Source organism: Podarcis raffonei, chromosome 15 (genome assembly GCF_027172205.1).
Source record: "Podarcis raffonei isolate rPodRaf1 chromosome 15, rPodRaf1.pri, whole genome shotgun sequence".
Classification (NCBI taxonomy): domain Eukaryota; kingdom Metazoa; phylum Chordata; class Lepidosauria; order Squamata; family Lacertidae; genus Podarcis; species Podarcis raffonei.
In genome coordinates, this window is record NC_070616.1 from 2,666,356 (window position 1) to 2,687,088 (window position 20,733).

General features: G+C 48.6%; 2 protein-coding genes across 7 annotated transcripts in view; one reads left to right on the top strand and one right to left on the bottom strand.

The window, feature by feature from the left end:
• ZSWIM7 (zinc finger SWIM-type containing 7) overlaps positions 1 to 20,733 on the bottom strand; it is a 78,656-nt gene that overhangs the window by 36,406 nt on the left and 21,517 nt on the right. The gene's annotated exons all lie outside the window — the stretch shown is intronic.
• Positions 390 to 20,596, top strand: ADORA2B (adenosine A2b receptor). The gene is made up of 2 exons (XM_053367639.1): positions 390 to 1,548; positions 19,268 to 20,596. Exons 1-2 carry the CDS (start codon positions 1,193 to 1,195, stop codon positions 19,983 to 19,985), a joined length of 1,074 nt encoding a protein of 357 aa, XP_053223614.1. The 5' UTR covers positions 390 to 1,192; the 3' UTR covers positions 19,986 to 20,596.

Below are 20,733 nucleotides of genomic sequence, written 5' to 3' on the forward strand. Positions count from 1 at the left end.
GAAGTAAAATAAAATAAAACACACTAGTCTCCAACGCTCACACCCCTTTTTGTTACAAGACTCACAGTGTGTCTCTGAGGACGTGCAAAGTGCATCCCTCCCGTTCTTAATCTTCCAGATCATCTACCCCGGAAGATTACACTTCTTTAAAAACAGATAAGGATGAATGAGCGCCTCTGACTCACCCGCCGCGGCGCCCTCGACGACTCTCTCTTCTGGTTCGCAAAGCGAAAAGACTTCTTCTAAGTTTTGCAGGGCGTCGGGAAACATCGCGCGGCGCCTCGCTCGCGGCCTTACGGTAAAAGCGAGGAAGGGGCGGAGTCCGGGAGCGCGCCTCCGCCAATCGGACGCCGGGCTCCGCCGAGGCCCCGCCCCGCCCTCTCCCCATGTGCAGAAATAGCCGCGCAAGCCTCTGCTGCGGGGGAAAGACGCCGCGGCTCCGCCAAGGAGACTTTGCAGGAGCGCATCCGGGGGGCGCTTAAGAAAAGAGGGGCGCTTGCAGCGACCGCGATCACCCTCCTTTTTTATTAGCAAGGATATAAGAGAGGAGCTCTGCCTTGGCTTTTCGACGTGGTCAGACTCGAACTCGCGACTCCAAGTCGGGACCGTCCTGTGGATCAGCTTCCTGCAGACAGAACATCATTTCGACCGCCTGGGTTTTTCCCTGCTTCTGTGAGATGCCTCCCGGGGCTGGGCTTTCCCCTGCCCTCCTCTCTGCAGCTGCGCCCATTTCCTAGCCTGCAAGACTGATCCCCACTGCCAGCACCCTTCCCTGGGCTCAGCCGGCTGGGGGAAGTCCTGTTTCGCCCACCCAGTGGCACGTGGCGGGAGAAAACAACAGGGACTAGCGCCTTGGCTTTCCCCGCTGCCGCTTTGAGGTTTCTGGTGTGGCAGAAGAACAAAAGCAAGAGACTGGCACCGTAACAAGCATCACCGCCACCAGATCTATTGCGCCAGGAGATTGCATGGCCTGCGGTCCACCGGCGATGGCCGAAGACGTGTCCCAGCGGGCACGGCGGTGTGGTGGCAGCGTGGGCTGAGCTTCTGCGCGCTCCCCCAAATCGGCACGCCTCCATGTCTGGTGCTAGCAGGAGGTCCTCCTTCCCGCAGGCCAGCTCTCCCTTGACCACCGCTCTTGGGGGTTTGGTGGACCCATGGCATTTGCTGGCGTGGGCTGAGCCCCCTGCTTGAAATGACCACGTCCTCGTCCCCGCTGGCCCTCGATGGCCTGGATATGGTCTACATCGTGGTGGAGCTGGTGATCGCTGTGTTGGCCATCGCGGGCAACATCCTGGTGTGCTGGGCAGTGGCCATCAACAGCACCCTGAAGAATGCCACCAACTACTTCCTGGTCTCCCTGGCGGTGGCCGACATCGCCGTGGGCCTCCTCGCCATCCCCTTCGCCATCACCATCAGCATCGGCCTGCGGATCAACTTCCATTCCTGCCTCTTCCTGGCCAGCTTTGTCCTGGTCCTCACCCAGAGCTCCATCTTCAGCCTCCTGGCCGTGGCTGTGGACCGGTACTTGGCGATCAAGATCCCACTTAGGTAACGGAGTGATCAGGGGGAGAGAGCGCGGGGAGGGGAGAAGGGTTTTCCCTCGCCCAGATCCTGCGACTTCCGCTGCGTTGACCGCTTAGTCTTGGCTTACGCAGCTTGGCTCGCTTGCCCGAGCTGCACATCTCTGGAGAAGGGTTGCGGCTCAGGACTAGAGCACCTGCTTTGCACGCAGAAGGCATGGGTTGAGCCCCAGTACTTTTGCCTCTGAGGTAGGACTGGGGAGGACCGCTTTCTGAAACCCCGTAAGAGCTGCTGCCGATCGGTGCGGGTGATACTGAGCTTAGATGGGCCAATGGTCTGACTCAGTTTAGTGAAGAGCCGTAGCTCAGGGATAGGCATGGCTGGGAACGCCCCCTGGCCTAAAAGCTTGGAGACCGGCTGCCAGTCAGTGTAGGGAATAATGAGGTGGATAGCCAAATGATCTGACTTGGTATACGTTAGCATCCTTCGCTTCTATTTAAATCAGCCCTTTATTTGGAAGTGTGAGAACTGGATCCTTGCTTTGTCCTTAAAGGAAGGGCTGTAGTTTAGCACAACGGTGACTTGGAATGTCCCCTTGGCCAGAAGACCCTGCTAGTCACCCTGGACACAACTGTGGATCAATGGCCTGAGTCCATTATAAAGCAACTTCCTACATTTCCAATTCTGCTGGTAGCGGATTGTGCTCTGGAGAGTGGAAGGGGGTCCCTGGTGCAGGCGGTGGCTCTCCGGGACAGAGAAAAGGCAGTTGTCCTTCACTCAGAACATAGTTAGGCTATGGAACTCCCTCCCACAAGATGCAGTGTTTGTGTTTGCAGAGATTTGCTTCCCCCTTTAGTTTCTTTTTTCTTCTTTAACTAGCATTGTCCTGGGATCAAACGCCGGCCTTGGGGGTGGGGTCGAGTTAAAATTCCACCTCTGCCTCCGAGTCCGTGGGTAAGAATTCCGGTAGTTGTGTGAGTCACGGCAAAGCAAACCATGTGCTTCTATTAGGTCCTGGGGTTGCAACCGTATTCAGCTCATTGGAAATATATATGTCCGGGGGCTGAGTCACGTGGAGGCCACCAATATCCTCTTCTCCTGGTTGTTTTAAAGTCGGGCAGGATTTGTTGGCATCCTGGTTTGTTTGTTTTTAACCTCAGTTGTCTCATCTGCGAAATGGGTGCAGCCAATGAGTTAACTTCACAGGGTTGTTATTACTGAAGGTGGAATACGGTTGAGGTTGAATATCAGAAGGATCCCTGCTGCTTGATCAGGCCCTACCCAGCCCAGCCTCCTGTTTTTACCACCCCATGTGGTGTAATGCTTTAGAGTGTCAGGCCAGGACCTGGGAGAGACCAGGGTTCGAATTCCGCCATTAAGCTCCCTGGGTGAACTTGGGGGCCAGTCACTACCTTTCAACCTAACTGACCTCATCAGGTTGTTGTGTGGATAAAATGCTGAGAGAGAACCTGAGCTCCTTTGAAGAAAGTTGGGATATAAACAAATGTAAATTAACAAGCAGCATTCACTGAAGGTTCCTAGAAAGTGGGATACACTAGGCCTGTTCCCTCCGACATTAAGTGCATTAAAAAAACACAAAACCTAACAGAAAAAAGGTTCCATATAAAGGGTTTCATACATTAAAGCACCAGGTTATTAAGTCTGCGATAGCTAACAGCCATTGAGCAATTCATTGATGGCAGGCATGTCCATTTCTGACGGCCGCAGTAACCATCTTCCCATTGAACCTCCCTGTGCAGGCGCAGTCTACCTTGGATGACTGGCTCAGCTGTTTGGTGTGTCCCTGAGCGAGCCACTGGTCCGCTCCCCGCCACGACCTTGCGTGCGTGAAGAATGATGCAGGCCCAATTTGTGGGGCTTTCGTGAAGGTTTACCCAGCTAATGCGAAGGGTTTCCCGAGGATGGTCGCTAGATACTGTGGTCAAGGAAGAGGACTTAAGCCAAGAGGTTAAGCCAAGAGAAAGAGCTCACAACGGAGCTGTGTCTCTCTGTCTGTCTTGGTCCTTTTTTTTGCTACTTAACCTAGTGGCTGTTTTTCACCTAACCCCCCCCCCCCGGTATTTCTGGGGGGGGGGTATTTCTGGGCAAAGTTTCCTTAGTGAAAAGGTCTGAGAGACGGAGAAAACTGGGATGGAGGATGTGTATCTGGCGAGGTGTGCCAGGGACCCACCGCAAAATGGGGAGTGTCCAGTGAGTCGTGTCTGAGTTGGGTCCGTAGATCAAGGTAGACTGCTCTTGAACGCAGGAGTGCTACGAGTGGGGAAGAGGGAACATGCTCAGTTCACTTAGGGCGATGGCGAAACCTGGAAGGTGTTCAAAACAACTTTGGGGTTTTCCAAAACAAAGCTCAGTAACTTTTGGGATGTCCTGGGTTTTTTTTAAAAAAACTTGAAATATGGGAATCCTAGTGATATGTTTAAGAATGTGAGAAGCCCCTGTTGGAGGACAGCTTAGGAGAATAGCTTGAAGCTTTGTGTGTGTGGTCTTGGGGGAAGACCAGAGACCCGACTCCTTCAAAGGAGACCATCCTGCTGTTTGCAACCCAAACTGTGAGCATATCCTGGTATTTGCACAAGTATAACTCTTCCCTGCTGGCAAGCCGGAGATTCTTTGCTTCGGAAAAGGGCGGTTCAAAGCTTGGCCCCCTGCCTTTTCTGGAAAGCAATCAGCTGAGGCCATTCCCAGTAGCGCTGGAGGTGTCTTATTAACGGTTATTGTTACAAGGTGGGGTCCTGCAATAAAATGTTGCAGCGGGGAGTGTGTCTGTGTCAGTTCAGCCCGCTGGCCACGCCCTCCCATGGGTTACTCCATTCCATTTCCACCTCCTGCCAGGCTTCCTTCCCTGCCTAACAGACATCCATTCCTTCTGTGCCCCCAGAGCATCCCCAAACCATAGGGAGCTGTTCTGGAGTCCACCACTCCCCTGCTGCTAAGCGTTCCTCTATTTTTCTTTGTAGTGGGTTCATCCTATAATTCTTGGGGTTACCCCGAGACTGCTGATTGTGAAACAGTGGTGCCATTCAAACTCCCTAAGGTATTTGGAAAATGAAGTCACTATTTGTGTGTACTTCGAGTTATAAATATATGGGGATGGCCACAAATAGGCAAACCTCTCAATTTTTTACTTCCCGGTTTCTCACTTTTCCCTGATCCTCAGTTCCCCATATTTCCCCATGAATTTGTGATTATTGCGCTTCCTGTTGAAGCACCCACTTGACCCGTCGGCGTTCTTCTGATGTTCCAATTTACACAGCACCAATCCAGGCATAGGGACGTGGGTGGCGCTGTGGGTTAAACCACAGAGCCTAGGACTCGCTGATCAGAAGGTCAGCGGTTTGAATCCCCGCGACAGGGTGAGCTCCCGTTACTCGGTCCCTGCTCCTGCCAACCTAGCAGTTCGAAAGCACCTCAAAGTGCAAGTAGATAAATAGGTACCGCTCTGGCGGGAAGGTAAATAGCGTTTCCGTGCGCTGCTCTGGTTCACCAGAGGCGGCTTAGTCATGCTGGCCACATGACCCGGAAGCTGTACGCCGGCTCCCTTGGCCAATAAAGCGAGATGAGCACCGCAACCCCAGAGTCGGCCACGACTGGACCTAATGGTCAGGGGTCCCTTTACCTTTAATCCAGGCATACATGATGCTTTGCTCTGTAGCAGAAGGTCTCTGCCTCCACTGAGTTTACAGTCACAGCGGTGGGCTCTGGCTTTGCAGAACCTTCTCTCTTTGCCCCCGCTTTCCATGCTGGATTACTTTGCAGTGGACCTCTGCTGCTAACAGGCAGTAAATTGCCATATAATGATTTTCTCCCAGGCAAGGAACCAAGCTTATTTTTGCATTCCAGGGGGCTGGACGAAATGACCCTCTGGATTCCTTCCAACCCTACGATTCTGAGATTCTCTGAGTTCATGCATGCGCCGGGGCCAGAGACAGAAATGGATGAAGCAACAGATATAAATTTCATCTTAGGCTAGTTTCTACACACACTTGCACCAACCCCTCTCTATCCTCCATCCAGAATAGGCAGAAAGAGCTGGGGGTGGAGCCTCTCCAGTGAGGGGTGTGTCCTAAGGGAAAGGGGTGTGGCCTGGAGAGATGCCCAAGGGCCAGGTAGAAAGGCTCTGGGGGCCACATTTAGGGAAGTTTTTACTATCTGAGGCTGTATTGTTTTTAATATTCGGTTGGAAGCAGCCCAGAGTGGCTGGGGAAACCCAGCCAGATGGGCGGTGTATAAATAAATAAATTATTATTATTATTATTATTATTATTATTATTATTATTATTATATTCTGTTATTATTCAACATGTTTTCTGCTTTGTACCACCAGCTGCTCATTTGCAACCTCTGTGTTTTTGATGTATTAATCTCATTTTCTGTTGTGTTTGGCGCCCAAAGCGATACGGAGTCGTGGCGGTGTTTGAACAGTAACCTATTTAATGGTGTGGAAGGAAAACGGGACCTGATCCAGGCTCGCTTGTCGCAGGGCCAGAATCCTCTCAGGTGGGCGGATGAAAGCCATGCTTTTGAACCCCTGTGTGGCAGGCAGGCATTCAAGAGGCAAGCGCGGCTGCTTTTCCCGTTGCATTTCTACCTGTCCCACAGCTGCAGAAACAACTGCCCAGTCAGAGGAAAGGAGAACTTGCTTAGCCGCTTATCAGTCACAATATATTACGCAATCTCATATTTTTGAGGAAGAGGAAAATGTTGCCGCCTCTGAGCATATGGTTTGGGGGGGGGGGCAAGTTAGCTCATCGATGTCACAAAGGGATGACACTATCATTCTGGAAATTTATGCGGAATTGTTGTTTTCTCGAAAACATCTGCTGATCAGCTTCCCCAGTGGGGAAACCGAGGCTGCAGTTCCTACCTAGTTGCCTAGAATTGCCGTTTTTCTTCCGTGAATTTGCCAAGAAATGCAGCGCAGGACTGTGTTTTTAAAAAAGGAAAGGAATACATGTTTTAAGGTGTTCTCTCTACTTTTGATGCAATCTTTTCAACACTAATTAATGTTTAAAATTCATTTGTATACTTACATCTTTCTGTTCATCAAAGTTGTCTTATTTTTTCTTTATTAAAAATAAATTATATATTTAGAGTGGCATATTCTGACTCAGTTGCACCCAATGCTGGCCCTGCTCAGAGTAAACCCATTGATTCTCTCTTGGGTTCATTCATTTCAACAGGTCTGCTTTGAGCAGGAAGTCATTTGCAGAATAGACCTACTGCAATGAATAACAGCTGCCCGTCTCAAACCCATTGAAATGTCTTCTGCCTTTCAGAGTTTAAAAGTTTTCATAGTTTAGAGATTTTTGGCATAAATATCCCCTCTCAGGGGGTCTAAGAAATGAGAGTGGGCGGGGGAGAGATATATGGGGAAATTCGGATACTGTGTTGTTTGGCATCTATGCTATGCCTGTAAAAACAAAAAAATAGACGTTAGCCTCATACTCTGAGTAGACCCATTGAATTTAATAGACTTAAGTTTGTCCCGGCTGATTTAAGGCCATCTCTTTTAATGAGCTGACTCTGATTTAGCAAAATATCCATCCCCAAAATAAAACACACCAAAAATTGTATGTCAGATACAAAACACAGCAGGATTGGACCCTGCCTCAAATCGGAAGGTAAAACAACGAAAGGAACAAAGTTGATTGTAAAACACCTGCTTGGTGTGTTTTTTTTTGAAAATCCAATTGTGATACATTTACCCTTTGGGGAAAAAACAACTCTCTGATTCGCTCATTGCAGACCAACTTTGTTCATGCCTGGCTACTCCTTTTGCATAACCTCAGTTGCCCAATCAGCCCGGGCCAAAGTCTTTGATGGAAAAGCAGTGGCAGGGTGTGATCCGCGGCTGTCGTGCAAAGTCATCCCGCTGTGACTGTGGAAATATGTTTCTGAAGATAGGAGACTCCCTTCTGCGAACTTCATTCGTTTATCTTGGGATCCACACTCACTGGGCGGCGGTGGCGGGGGGGCGGTAACCTTCCCCCCTTCCAATAATAATAGTAATAAATAATAATATATTTATACCCCGCCCATCTAGCTAGGTTTTCGTAGTCACTCTGGGCGGCTCCCAACAGAATATTAAAAACACGATAAAACATCAAACATTAAAAACTTCCCTGTCCAGGGCTGCCTTCAGATGTCTTCTAAAAGTCAGATAGTTGTTTATTTCCTTGACATCTGATGCGAGGGTGTTCCACAGGGCGGGTGCCACCACCAAGAAGGCCCTCTGCCTGGTTCCCTGTAACCTCACTTCTCGCAGGGAGGGAAGCACCAGAAGGTCCTCGGAGCTGGACCTCAGAAGCCCTCCTGCTCTGAACTTCTTGGGAAAGTGGTACTTGAGAATAACAATTGACTTGGCGGGTTCTCTGCTGCAGCCGTGGTGCTGACATTGATGGAGCTCTTTGGGCTTGCATTCAGAAGGGCCCCCAGTCGAATCCTGGTCCCTCCAGCATAAAAATAATCTGGTAGCAGAGTGAGGGGAAAGGGGGCAAGTTTGGCAGAATGCCCTGGCTGACCAGTTAAATCAGTTGTGGTGCGTTTCTGACCTGCAAGCCTCTGATTAGCTCTCTGAAACCCTGGAGAGTGGCTGCCAGTCAGTGAAGACAGTACTGACCTAGATAGACCACTGCTTTACCTCGGTCTAATGTGCCTTCCTTTGTCCCTGCCTAACAGCTCTTTCTCCACAACCAGAGCCTTGCTTTATTTATTGGTGAAAGACCAGTTCTCTCTGCCTGGTACCTTGGAGAGCGGCTGCCGGTCAGAGTTGACAATATGGAGCTAGTTCAGAAGTTGGAATTTTGTTCCAAGTAGCTATTGAATCCTTCCTGGTATGTAGAATACGGTAGCCTTAAGGGAGTTAATCTTGGTTAGAGAGCAGACTTTGGGGACGTCTTTCAGACCGAGGGCCGCCTTCCCGTTAGGGGAGTTTTCCGGGGGCCACAGGCAAAAAAAGCCAGTGGTTTTTGCGCACATCTGAATCTCCTGCTCAGTGCTCTGACTCAGTATAAGGTGTCTTCCGACAGGCCTGTCGTGGACAATATGCTCAGAAATTACTCGTCTTTGGGTTGAAGGCGACATCGGGAGGGTTTTGGGATGGAACTGGCGATGGCCAGAGAGAGGGACTTCTTGAAGCTGCCGGTGTTATCAAACAGATTTGTCACGCGGTATCTCGAAGTGTGGGCTGGCAGCGCTTCCTCCTTGACAGCTCCCGGGTGGCGGAAAAACTCAGTTGCCCTCGTTGCTTCGTGTTTCCTACAATTATGAACCAGCCTCGTTTCCTACGCTTACAAATAGGCAGTTTCCTACAATTTGTGGGCTGAGGAGCATTTTCTCAACCGTCCTTCCTTCTCCGCTTCCGTTGGTAAACCGTGACGACAATGGTAATAAATAGTGCTGGTTAATGGTAGTCATATGCATATTTAAAGAATAGGTTTTTTGGCAGCTATCACCAGGGGTGGCAGGGAGAGAGAATCTTTGCCAGCTGACATTAATGATAAAAACACCGGCCATCGGCCCCGACTGAAGTGCATAAATATTGGCCGTATATCAGAATTTAGGATCGAGACTGGCAATTACAAGTTCTGCGTTGTAACAGGGAAAGGGCAGCGAGATTCCCCTGAAATGCAGAAATCTTCAGACCACTGATTCGTAGCTGGTGAGCGTTGACCCTTCCTGCCTTGCAGTATACGTCTCTTGCTTGGTTGTTAAAATAAGTACATTGGGTTATTAGTTATCTTCAAGCCACAACTGCAGTGGGAGATTCTGCAATTCTAGGATTAGGCCCATGGGGTTGAAACGCCCCACCATCGATTTAAAACATTTCTGGATTGGCCTTTGGTTCCAGATTTCCAGGGCAGTTTGTGATAAAGGTTAGCAAAACCACAAGGAATGTGCTGCTTACATTTTTTGGGGGGGGTATTTACAGGGTTTCCCCCCCAGGCTGATTGTCACTGCTCTTGAGTAAGTTGATTGTCACTGCCGTTAGGTAGAGGAAAAGGGGAAAACCCAATGACCACTTAAAAAAAAAAAGTGCCACAATAATTTTTCCTTATTTAATGTGGGCTTTAACCCCATTCCTGCCACCATCCAAATTTTGGGGCGACCTAGGCATACCCAGAAGGTTTTCCTGAATTTGTAATTGGGCAGAGAAGAGATGTTCAGAATCTGTCTGTCTGTCTGTCTGTCTTAAGTAGGTTTGTAACCATGCAGGTTAGAAAATTAAAAATAAATTAAAAAAACATAGACCCAAAACAGCCGGTTAAAAAGCCAGGCACAGCAAACCTCAGCTTTCTTTCTTAATTTTAATAACAGTAGGGTTGTGACAATGAGGTCTAGAAACACCATGAAGTCTAGCAGGTTAAAAACCAAAGCACAGCTTACATTTAAGGGGGGAAACCTGTTACCATTTTAAAACTGTTTCGAATACGAATGTGCGTGTTTCTAACCGTGTGAGATGGTCTCTGCATTCCTGTGCAAAATGCAACAGTAAGAAACCTGGTCGGGATTCTGGAATCCGCAGCTGCCACCCAGATTTAAAACTGAAGTGTTTGCGATGCTCTTGGTCTCGTCTCCGCCTGAACAGATCCTGCAGTTGTAGCTGGGCAGCGGAACTCGTTTCACGAGATGTTTTGGTGGTGGAGAGGAGGAAGGTGGCAATTTCAGGGGTGGGGCGGAGGGTGTGCAGTTCTTGTGCCAGATTTTTTTTTTTTAAGGACTTGCTCCGGTGAATATTTTGCATAGCTTTTTGGCTTTGAGATGATGAGCTTGCTGGTACAAGCCTCTAATCCAGAGGTGGCCAACGTAGCAACTTCCAGATGTTTTCGGACTCCAACACAGCAGCCCAGCATGGTTAGTGATGGGAATTTGGAAGTTGGAACCCAGTGACTGCCTTTGCTCTGCCTCACTTGTTCTATCTGCAATATGGGCATAATAAGCCTTGCCTACCTTAAATGGGCAAAACTTATTGCAAGGGTTATAGGGATGATGGGTGTGCAGATCAGAGGATTCCTCTCTCTTTGTGTGAGGGATTACTGGGGTATCATGAAATGCTTCATCTCAGATTTCATAGCCTATGGCTTCACAAAGCGTGAATGAACACGGTTCCTTATTTGTTAGCGCCTTCTTTGGAGCTATTTCTCAAGACCTTGCGCCACAAAGCAGCTACAGTGTTTCTCGACGGCGTTTGTCTCCCTCCGGTACCGTAAAAAATCACAGGGATTCTTTCGAAGGCTAGCATTGTGCCCTAATTCTTTCTTGGCCTCAGTTGTCTCCTAATCTGTGAAATGGGCGCAACCCTCCCACAACAGCCGCGCTGGCTTTTATGATAAAGACTTGATTGAAGCCTGCAATGCAAAATTGCACCTTGCTTTGAACCATGAATTATTGAATGGAGAACGCCGGGAGGAGATAAACAAGGTTTCTGAGACACTTTTTCTGCGTTAATGGCCTGAACAGTGATTAATAAATTGATAGATGCAAAGGGTAAACAGGATCAAAGAGCGAAAAGGCCTCTTAGGGCTCATTAAAAATTAAATATTTTTTAAAATGCACCAAGTAGCGGGGGAGAGACTTTATCCCATTCCGCTTTGGACCCGTGACGCCTGTGAAGTGTTTATTCCCATTTTGTTAGCAGGAAGAACTGGTGCTTAATAGATGGACTGCTTGCTTTAAGATGGGTGAGGGCATTCATTCACTCATTCACTCCTGAGTGGGGGATTTAGACTTCAGATGTCTTTGGACTGGGTTGTGAACGAACTCTTCCCTTCTGCCAGGCGTAAGTTCAATCGGGGAAGCCTGTCTCCATAACCTGCTGCACCTGTTGAATGACAAGCTGCTCTTTAAAGAACACAGGGACATGACTAGTTTGCGGGTTGGAGTGAGGAAGCTAGCGACGCAGGTTCGGTGTTGAAAGAGAGTATCTTCCCACAAGTGAGATGAAAATCTTTAGCATTTTCTCTGCCTGCCCTTCTGCCTCACCACCACAAGACCACAGGCTCACCAACTTAAATTTTCTCTTGACTGTCCTTCCCTATTCTCTTGAGTGCAATTTGTTTTAAACTGATTTTAATACTGTGTTTTTATATGGTAGTCATCTGCCCTGGCATCTCATGGAGAAGGGCAGGTGGAAAATCTAAATAATAATAATGAAAATTTCATTTTTCTCAATCTGTTAACCAATTTCACCACATCATTTGCAAAAAAACTTCCCAGGCAGGTAAAATATATGTGTGTTTGTTGCTTACTGGAAGGCAAAATTTCATGGAAAGGGTTTAGAAAAACCCCAAGCGTGTAGGAGATTATACATTTGTTCTGTCCAGTTCTGATTTGTACTAGATGCAGAAGAGAGAAGAAAATATATTTCTCTATCTCTTTTCTCCCCTCCGAATCCTCAACCACCTAAAATAATATCTGCTTTGAAAACCAAATCCTCAGGATTTGACCAATTAGCCATCTTTGCTCAGCCCAGGTCAGCAAACTTGTGCATGACACGACCCCATCAAGTTATCCTGCTAAGCTGATCCTGATCAGCCCTGGCCGCAAATAGTTGACCTTGGGCAATTGGATCTTTGCAAGGAAGAGCGTATTTTGTTGCCCTCATGAAGTTCTGCTTTGAATAGTAATAATAATAATAATAATTTATTATTTGTACCCCGCCTATCTGGCTGGGTTTCCCCAGCCACTCTGGGCGGCTTCCAACAAAGATGAAAAATACACTAAAATGTCACATATTAAAAACTTCCCTGAACAGGGCTGCCTTCAGATGTCTTCTGAATGTCAGGTAGATGTTTATCGCTTTGACATCTGATGGGAGGGCGTTCCACAGGGCGGGCGCCACTACCGAAAAGGCCCTCTGCCTGGTTCCCTGTAACTTGGCCTCTCGCAGTGAGGGAACCGCCAGAAGGCCCTCGGCACTGGACCTCAGTGTCCGGGCAGAACGATGGGGGAGGAGACGCTCCTTCAGATATACTGGACCGAGGCCGTTTAGGGCTTTAAAGGTCAGCACCAACACTTTGAATTGTGCTCGGAAACGTACTGGGAGCCAATGTAGGTCTTTCAAGACCGGTGTTATATGGTCTCGGCGGCCGCCCCCAGTCCCCAGTCTAGCTGCCGCATTCTGGATTAGTTGTAGTTTCCGGGTCACCTTCAAAGGTAGCCCCACGTAGCGCGCATTGCAGTAGTCCAAGCGGGAGATAACCAGAGCATGTACCACTCTGGCGAGACAGTCTGCAGGCAGATAGGGTCTCAGCCTACGTACCAGATGGAGCCGGTAAACAGCTGCCCTGGATACAGATTTAACCTGTGCCTCCATGGACAGCTGTGAGTCCAAAATGAAAAGGTGGGTTAAATTGAGATGGTAGGGAACCCTCCCACTGAGAACTACTTTTTTGAGAGCGGGTGGGAAGGTTTTGAGTGACTTGTGCATTTTCCGGCATTCCAGCAGAAGCTGAACTGGCTGGTCTCTGCCTGCAAGGAGCATACAGACCTTGTGGAGATTAATGGCCTTCTTCCTGCACCTTGAGGTTTTCCCCTTCTTCCTTTTCAGTATTTATTTTATTGGAGTCCTATGTGCTTAAGGTGGTGCGCATGGTTCTTGCTCTCCCCATTTTGTCCCCAACAACAACCCTGTGAGGCAGGTCATGCTGAGAGACTGGGACTGGCCCAGCAGTGAGCTTCATGGCTGAGTGGAGAATTTGAACCCCGGTCTCTCAGGGCCTGGAGGGATGCGGGTGGCGCTATAGGTTAAACCACAGAGCCTAGGACTTGCCGATCAAAAGGTCGGCGGTTCGAATCCCCACAACGGGGTGAGCTCCCGTTGCTCGGTCCCTGCTCCTGCCCACCTAGCAGTTCGAAAGCAAGCCAGTGCAAGTAGATAAATAGGTACCACTCCAGCGGGAAGGTAAACGGCATTTCCGTGCACTGCTCTGGTTCGCCAGAAGTGGTTTAGTCATGCTGGCCACATGACCCGGAAGCTGTACGCCGGCTCCCTCGGCCAATAAAGCGAAATGAGCGCTACAACCCCAGAGTCGGCCACGACTGGACCTAATGGTTAGGGGTTCCTTTACCTTTACCTATCAGGGCCTAGTCCAGCACTTGAACCGCACGACATACCGGCTCTCACAGGTGGTGAAAATAAACCTGAGAAACAAAGGAGATGTATCTGCCTGTTGCGCGAACATTGTTCCAGCTGAAAGACCGAGGCGAGCTTCAACATAGGTGTTCTCATTTTCCAAATTTCTCTGTATCTTCAGCTGAGGTTGAGCAACACAGACCTTAAAGTTGCGCTTGGGTCTTGCAAAGCTTGCTGTGGCCCCTTTGCAGCAGCCTGGGTTCTATGACGACAGAGCTGTGCTTGCTTGATCAGAGCAAGGGCAACAGAGGGTTCTTGTTTTGTTTTTGCAAGGAAATAAATGCATTTTGTGTGTTTGGATGCAGGGTAGGAGAGAGCAAGCCAAGCTTTAAATACTCCCTTTCCTCTGCCTCTCTTCCTCTCCCCGATGCCTCTCTCCTTATTTCAAGCACGAAATGCCAGCTTGCTGGTGGCGTCCCGTTTCCATGGGAACGGCAGAGCATCCCGGAAGAACGCCGGGGTCCATTCATGCCCGTCAATGCAGGAGGCAAAGTAGAAGCACAAATAAGGTGGCAAAGAATGGCCGCCTTTGTGGTGGCGGCGGCAGCAGCAGACACTTCCCTCTCTGTGTGAGGAGGGGAAGAAGGCTTCCTCATTCCAGCGCCTGTTGCAACTGGAGGGCTGTCCCTTCTCAGCTTCGTGGGATCGTCACCTTGCGGGCACAATTCTCCACTGCCAAGCCAAGCCTCTTTCTAACCTGCCTGGCTTCCTGCTACCAGGGCCTGAAACAAAACATTGCTATTATTGTTGGCCGGATTTATATCCCTCGATAAAACCAAAATCGAAAGACAATTCCACTTGTTGCAGTACAGTGGTACCTCGGTTCTCAAACGCCTTGGTACTCAAACAACTTGGAACCCAAACACTGCAAACCCGGAAGTGTTCCGGTTTGCGAACGTTTTTCGGAAGCCGAACGTGCTCCGTTTTGAGTATTACACTGAGGTCTGTTTTTGCTATTTCTTTTGCGTTTTTGTGGCTCTTTTATGTTTTGTTTTTGTGACTGTGTGGAGCCCAGTTCAGCTAGTGATGGATTGATTGTGTGACTGCAGTACATTGTTTATTGCTTTCATTTTATGGATCCATGGTCTCGTTAGATAGTAAAATTCATGTTAAATTGCTGTTCTAGGGGTTGTCTTTAAAAGTCTGGAACGGATTAATCCATTTTGCATTACTTTCTATGGGAAAGCATGCCTTGGTTTTGGAACGCTTTGGTTTTGGAACGGACTTCCAAAACGGATTAAGTTTGAGAACCAAGACACCACTGTACTGAGTGCTCTGCCGGCCATGCCCGTTGCTGCATGCTCCATTCCATTTCACCCCCCAGTTCCTGGTGGTTGTTGTTTTGATCTCCTCCCCAGCACTCCATGCCTACCAAGCACGCTCCATCCTCGCTCAGCCATTTTGGAGGTTTATCTCCTTAAGACTCTCCCACCCACTTTGCCAGCCACTCCCTTCTCCTTGTGCCATTTCGGCTACACGTGGAATGGCACTCGCAGCCTGAACACTGTAAATAGATGGACTGCTATGCACGGAACGTCAAGTGCTGCCTTACACCAAGTCAGACCATTGCTCCATCTAGCTCAGTACTGTCCACACTGACCGGCAGGCGCTCTCTGGGCTTTCAGATGGGAGATGCTGGAGACCGATTCTGCGACCTTCTGCATGCAAAGCAGTGGCTGTACCACTGAACTACGGAACGTTTCCTAATTTTGGAAATCTGGATCCCAGGCTAGGGAACTCTGGAGCAGGCCAGAGATCCCAAATGCGATTTACTCAACATCCTCCTCTCAAGCAAAAAATCCCTGGCATGCATCTGTGGGTGGTGGACGATTACAATAGCGGCGAACTGGGTTTACATGTGTAAATGTACCCGTGTTAGACGACTTGTACGTTTTTTACCACCACCGTAAAGCCAACTGCAGAGCTCAGCGATTTGTCACGGCCAGACGCAATGGAGAGACAGCGCTGTGTAGTAGTTCCAGCGGCAGTCTAGGGCTGGACTGAGAAAAAGAGAGCCGGGTTCAAATCCCTGCTGTCCCACTGGGAAGCCCACTGGGTCAGCCCCCTAGCCTACTCCACATGGGTGTTGTGAGGTTCAAAGAGTCGGTGGGGAAGAATTAGGGGCAACGTGTCGAGTTCCTTGCAGGGCACAAATGTAAATAACAATGATGGCCGAACTCTCAACCTGCTCCTTTTCCTTGATGTGGAAGGCTTGGAATCTCTGGAATTTTTTTGCAGGGGAAGTCCTGGACCCTTTCCTCCTCCGAATCTGTTCCCACTCCCTGCTGTTCCTCGTATCCCCCCATTGTCCTCGTCTCACGTCCAAGCCTCTTGGACGGCCTCCATCTTCTTTCACATGGTGAGGAGAGCAGAGGGGAGAGTCCGGAGGTTGACCTTGGCTTCGGCGAAGGTCTCCTTTCGCTCTCTTCCCATCCTGCAGCGGAACGGAGGAGACCGTGCAAATGTGCGTCTGTGGTTGGGACCACTTGGGATTCTGGGACCAGTGGTGATGTAAATTCAGAGGTGCTCCGTTGACTTGGTAGCAGCTTAGGCTACCAATGGCTACGAGACGGCCTTAAACCAATATGCCCACTTGACTGCTTCACTCTGCAGAAGCGGCACATAATACCAGTTCAGCATTTGTAAAAACTCGATCTTTTAGTCCTTTGGAACTCCCCGCCTATTGACACCTTCACCCTCTTTTTGGCGCCTGCTAAAACCATTTTCTTTGGGGCAAGTTTTAGAAAACCAATGCGAGCTTTAATCTGCTTTGAGTTTGTTGTTGTTTCAACTTTTCAAATGCCTCAAATTATTGCTGCTTTAATTTTTCTGAGTGGTGATATTATTGTTTTGTAAACGGCTCTGAGGTATGTAGGTTGTTGTTGTTTTACAATCGAGAGGCGTATAGATTTTATGAAATAAATAAATGGAAATAGCCACGAAGGCTGTCTTCTCCCTCTACTGTCAGGGGCTGTGAATGCTTCTGAATACCAGCTCAACAACCTCAGTCCTTTGGTCGGCCCTCATGCATGTTCATCAAATCTGGCCCTCTTTGAAAAAAGTTTGGGCACCCCTGTTCTAGAGTCATCTGCCTACCGTATTTTTCGCTCTATAAGATGCACCAGACCACAAGACGCACCTAGTTTTTGGAGGAGGAAAACAAGAAAAAAAAAATTCTGAATCTCAGAAGCCAGAACAGCAAGAGGGATCACTGCGCAGTGAAAGCAGCAATCCCTCTTGCTGTTCTGGCTTCTGGGATAGCTGCGCAGCTTGCATTCACTCCATAAGACGCACACACATTTCCCCTTACTTTTTAGGAGGGAAAAAGTGAGTCTTATAAAGCAAAAAATATGGTACTTAGCCACTGTGAAAACAGGATGCCGGACTAGATGGGTCATTGGTCTGATCCAGCAACTGAGCTCTCTCCTGACGTTCTCAATCTCCAGGCTTAAGGGAAGCATCAGGGGTGTGGAGACATTGGAAAGTTAAGGGAAACTGAAGCCCTGCAGCAGAGGAACTCTGGGTTGACCAATCAGGGGTCACTGTGCCAGATTCTGAGTTCCATGGCTGTCCCCTGTTGGAAACAAAATGCCAGGATAGGCCATTGGCCTATCTTACATCAAGTTCTTACATTATGGAATATTACAGAAGGTCTTGAATTGGCATGTCTGTCTGAGTGTCGATAGTGGTCAGTTCACAAAGCTCTCTGCTGGCATTTGTACCATACGTAACTTTAATTGTATAGCGCCTTTCCGTAGTTGAAACTATGCTCAAGGTGGTTCGCAACATGGAAAATAAAATAAAATACAGTAATCGCAAACATAACAAAAGTTGTCATAAGATTGACAGCTACACGAATCATGATACGTAGGAAGCGGTAGGGGCAAGCAGAATATAAAAAAGAAGACTGGTAGGAAGAGGTGTGTGATATAGCCATGAATGATAAATTAACATGTGTCATTAAGGTAAGACGGGGAATATGTAGGAGAAATGATTTTGAGAAGATGTGGAGGGTGTTTGTAGCATTTGTACTGTTAAAATGGAAAGGGGTTAAACCATTGCAAGAGGTGTCAAAATTTAGGGAGGTTGGATAGTTACAATGGAATGGTCTCGGTGGTGGGGCGCATGTTTTATTCTTTTTTATGTATGGTTATTTCTTTGTCAAAATAAAACAATATTAGTCCTTAGCAAATAAACAAAACATCAAAAAGCACGCGCCCAAATTAAAACAATTTCCGCATGAGTCATAAGAACATCTAAAATAAAGATTAAAAAAATTAATATCAATGACAGCAACAAAAAACACCCCTGAGCAATGCCCCAGCCTAAGACTCTGTTCAGCAGCCTCTGCTTTTGTAGCTGGAGTCAGTCCAAGCTCCGCCCTCCCAGGCCAGGTGGGAAAAGGTGTGCGAGGCAGGAGCAGGTCTCCCAGGACCCACAGCCAAGATGGCCTTTTGTCAGTTGGTTAAGCTGCAGGAAGCAAAGAGTAGCAATAACTGCAAAGTTCTCTTAACGGATCAGTATTGGGGCCAGGGCTTTTTAATGTATTCATAAATGTCCCAGTTAGGTGTGAGCAGGGAGGTGGCCAAGTTTGCCAGTGACACTAAATTGTTCAGGATTGTTAAATAAAAAAGATTGAGAAGAGCTCCAAAAGGACCTCTCCAAACTGAGTGAATGGCCAGTAAAATGGCAAATGCAATTCAGCATAGAGAAATGTAGTGATGCATGTTGGAGCAAAAAAAATCTTAAATTCACGTGCATGCTGTGAACTGGAGGGGAAGGACCAGGAACCAGACCTTGGGGTCATATTCTGTAGCTTGATGAAGATGCTGACCCAGTGCACGGCAGCCGTGAAAAAGGCCATTTCCAGGCTAGGGATCATTAGGAAAGGAATTTAAAATGGACCTGCCAATATCACCATGCCGGTATACAAATCTATGGCGCAGCTGCATTTGGAGCACTGTGTACCATTCTGGTTGCTTCACCTCAAAAAAGGAGTTTGTGGAGTTGCAAAAAGGTTCAGGGGGAAAAGCCACTAAAATGATTGAGGAAAGGCTGCAGCGTTTGGGACTACCGTATTTTCTGCTCTATAAGACTCACTTTTTCCCTCCTAAAAAGTAAGGGGAAATGTGTGTGCGTCTTATGGAGCGAATGCAGGCTATGCGACTATCCCAGAAGCCAGAACAACAAGAGGGATCGCTGCTTTCGCTGCGCAGCGATCCCTCTTGCTGTTCTGGCTTCTGGGATTCAGAATATGTTTTTTTCTTGTTTTCCTCCTCCAAAAACTAGGTGCGTCTTGTGGTCTGGTGCATCTTATAGAGCGAAAAATACGGGATTTAGTTTAGAGAAAACGCAAGAGGCGACATGATAGAAGTTTGTAAAAACTGGAGGCAGGGATGGCCACCAGCCTAGATGACTTTAAGAGAGGATTTGACAAATTCATGGAGGGCTATTGCTAGATACTAGCTGGGATGACTCTGTGCAACGCTTCTGAATCTCAGTTGCTGGAAACTGCGGGATGCTGGACTCGATGGGCCCTTGGCCTGATCCTGCAGGCTCTTCCCGTGTCCTTACGCGTGTTTCTCCTTGCAGATACAAGAGCATCGTGACGGGGAAACGGGCCCGGGTCCTCATTGCCGTCCTCTGGGTCCTCTCCTTTGGCATTGGGCTCACCCCGCTGATGGGCTGGAACCACGGGGAGAACGCCACCACCTGCGCCGAGAACTTCACGACCTTTGGCAACGGGAGCCCTGCTGAGGCGGGTCAGCGCAGGCCCTGCCAGGTGAGATGCCTCTTTGAGAAGGTGGTGACCATGAGCTACATGGTCTATTTCAACTTTTTCGGCTGCGTCCTGCTCCCGCTGCTCATCATGCTGGGCATCTATGCCAAGATCTTCCTGGTGGCCTGCAAGCAGCTGCGGCAGATGGAGCTGATGGGCAACTCCCGCACCACGCTGCAGAAGGAGGTCAACGCCGCCAAGTCCCTGGCCATCATCGTGGGCCTCTTTGCCCTGTGCTGGCTACCCCTCCACATCCTCAACTGCTTGACCCTCTTCCACCCGGAGCTGGCCAAGCCCACCGAGATCATGAACCTGGCCATTGTCCTCTCCCACGCCAACTCGGTCGTCAACCCCATCATCTACGCTTACCGCATCCAGGACTTCCGCTTCACCTTCCGGAAGATTCTCTGGCGGTACGTCCTCTGCAAGGCCGACGACTTCCCCAAGGGCGCTAAAGGAGGCGGAAGCGGAGGCGGCAGCAACCGCGACCTGGCGGTCGCCAGCATCATCACGACTCCGACCTGCATTTGAGGACTACCTTGTTTTTGGAGGTCCTGGCAGACGCGTGTGACCCTCAAAACTCCGGGAGGAGACCGTGATGACTGAGCTGTGTTTGTACTGCTGCAGTTTGAGTCTTCGGTCCATAATATGCATATCTATCCTTGCTGTGAGCAGGGGGCGAAAATGGACGGCCTCTGGATGGCCCCTTGTTTCTAACTCTTAAAACTGTGATTTATTTTGTGATTTTAGTTGTGTTTGGTTTTTGTTTATAAAAATTGTGCCACTGAAAGGAGGAATCCTACCGTCAACCTTACATGCTGTCTAAGTCCCTAACGGATGAAACTTTAGGGGTTGGGTGAGAGAGAAGGGATGAGATTTATATTTTCCTTCCGAAAGAGAGAGAAAAGAAAAATCACGTCAAATTCTTGCCTCTGGAACAAGGGCCGGTCTCCCAACCACGCTGCTCTCACGCTTTCTTCTGTGGAGGTTGTTATTTTTTCATCGTTCAAAGACAACTTTTTAAAAATATATATGTGATGGGTTTGTTGTTTTGACTAAGAATGTCGTGTGTTTGTGTCTGTCTGTCTGTCCTCTCTTGCCCCGCAACCGCCTTTTTAAAAAAATTAAAAGAATGGTCATCAGTTGTTTGATGCTGCTGGTATTCTCCAGTGGGAAATCATTTTAAGTATAAATTGTGGGCTTGTTTTCCCCCTTAAAACTTGGTGCAGAAAGGGCAGAGTTAAGGGGATTGGCGGGGTTGACTGAACAAATTGGTTTT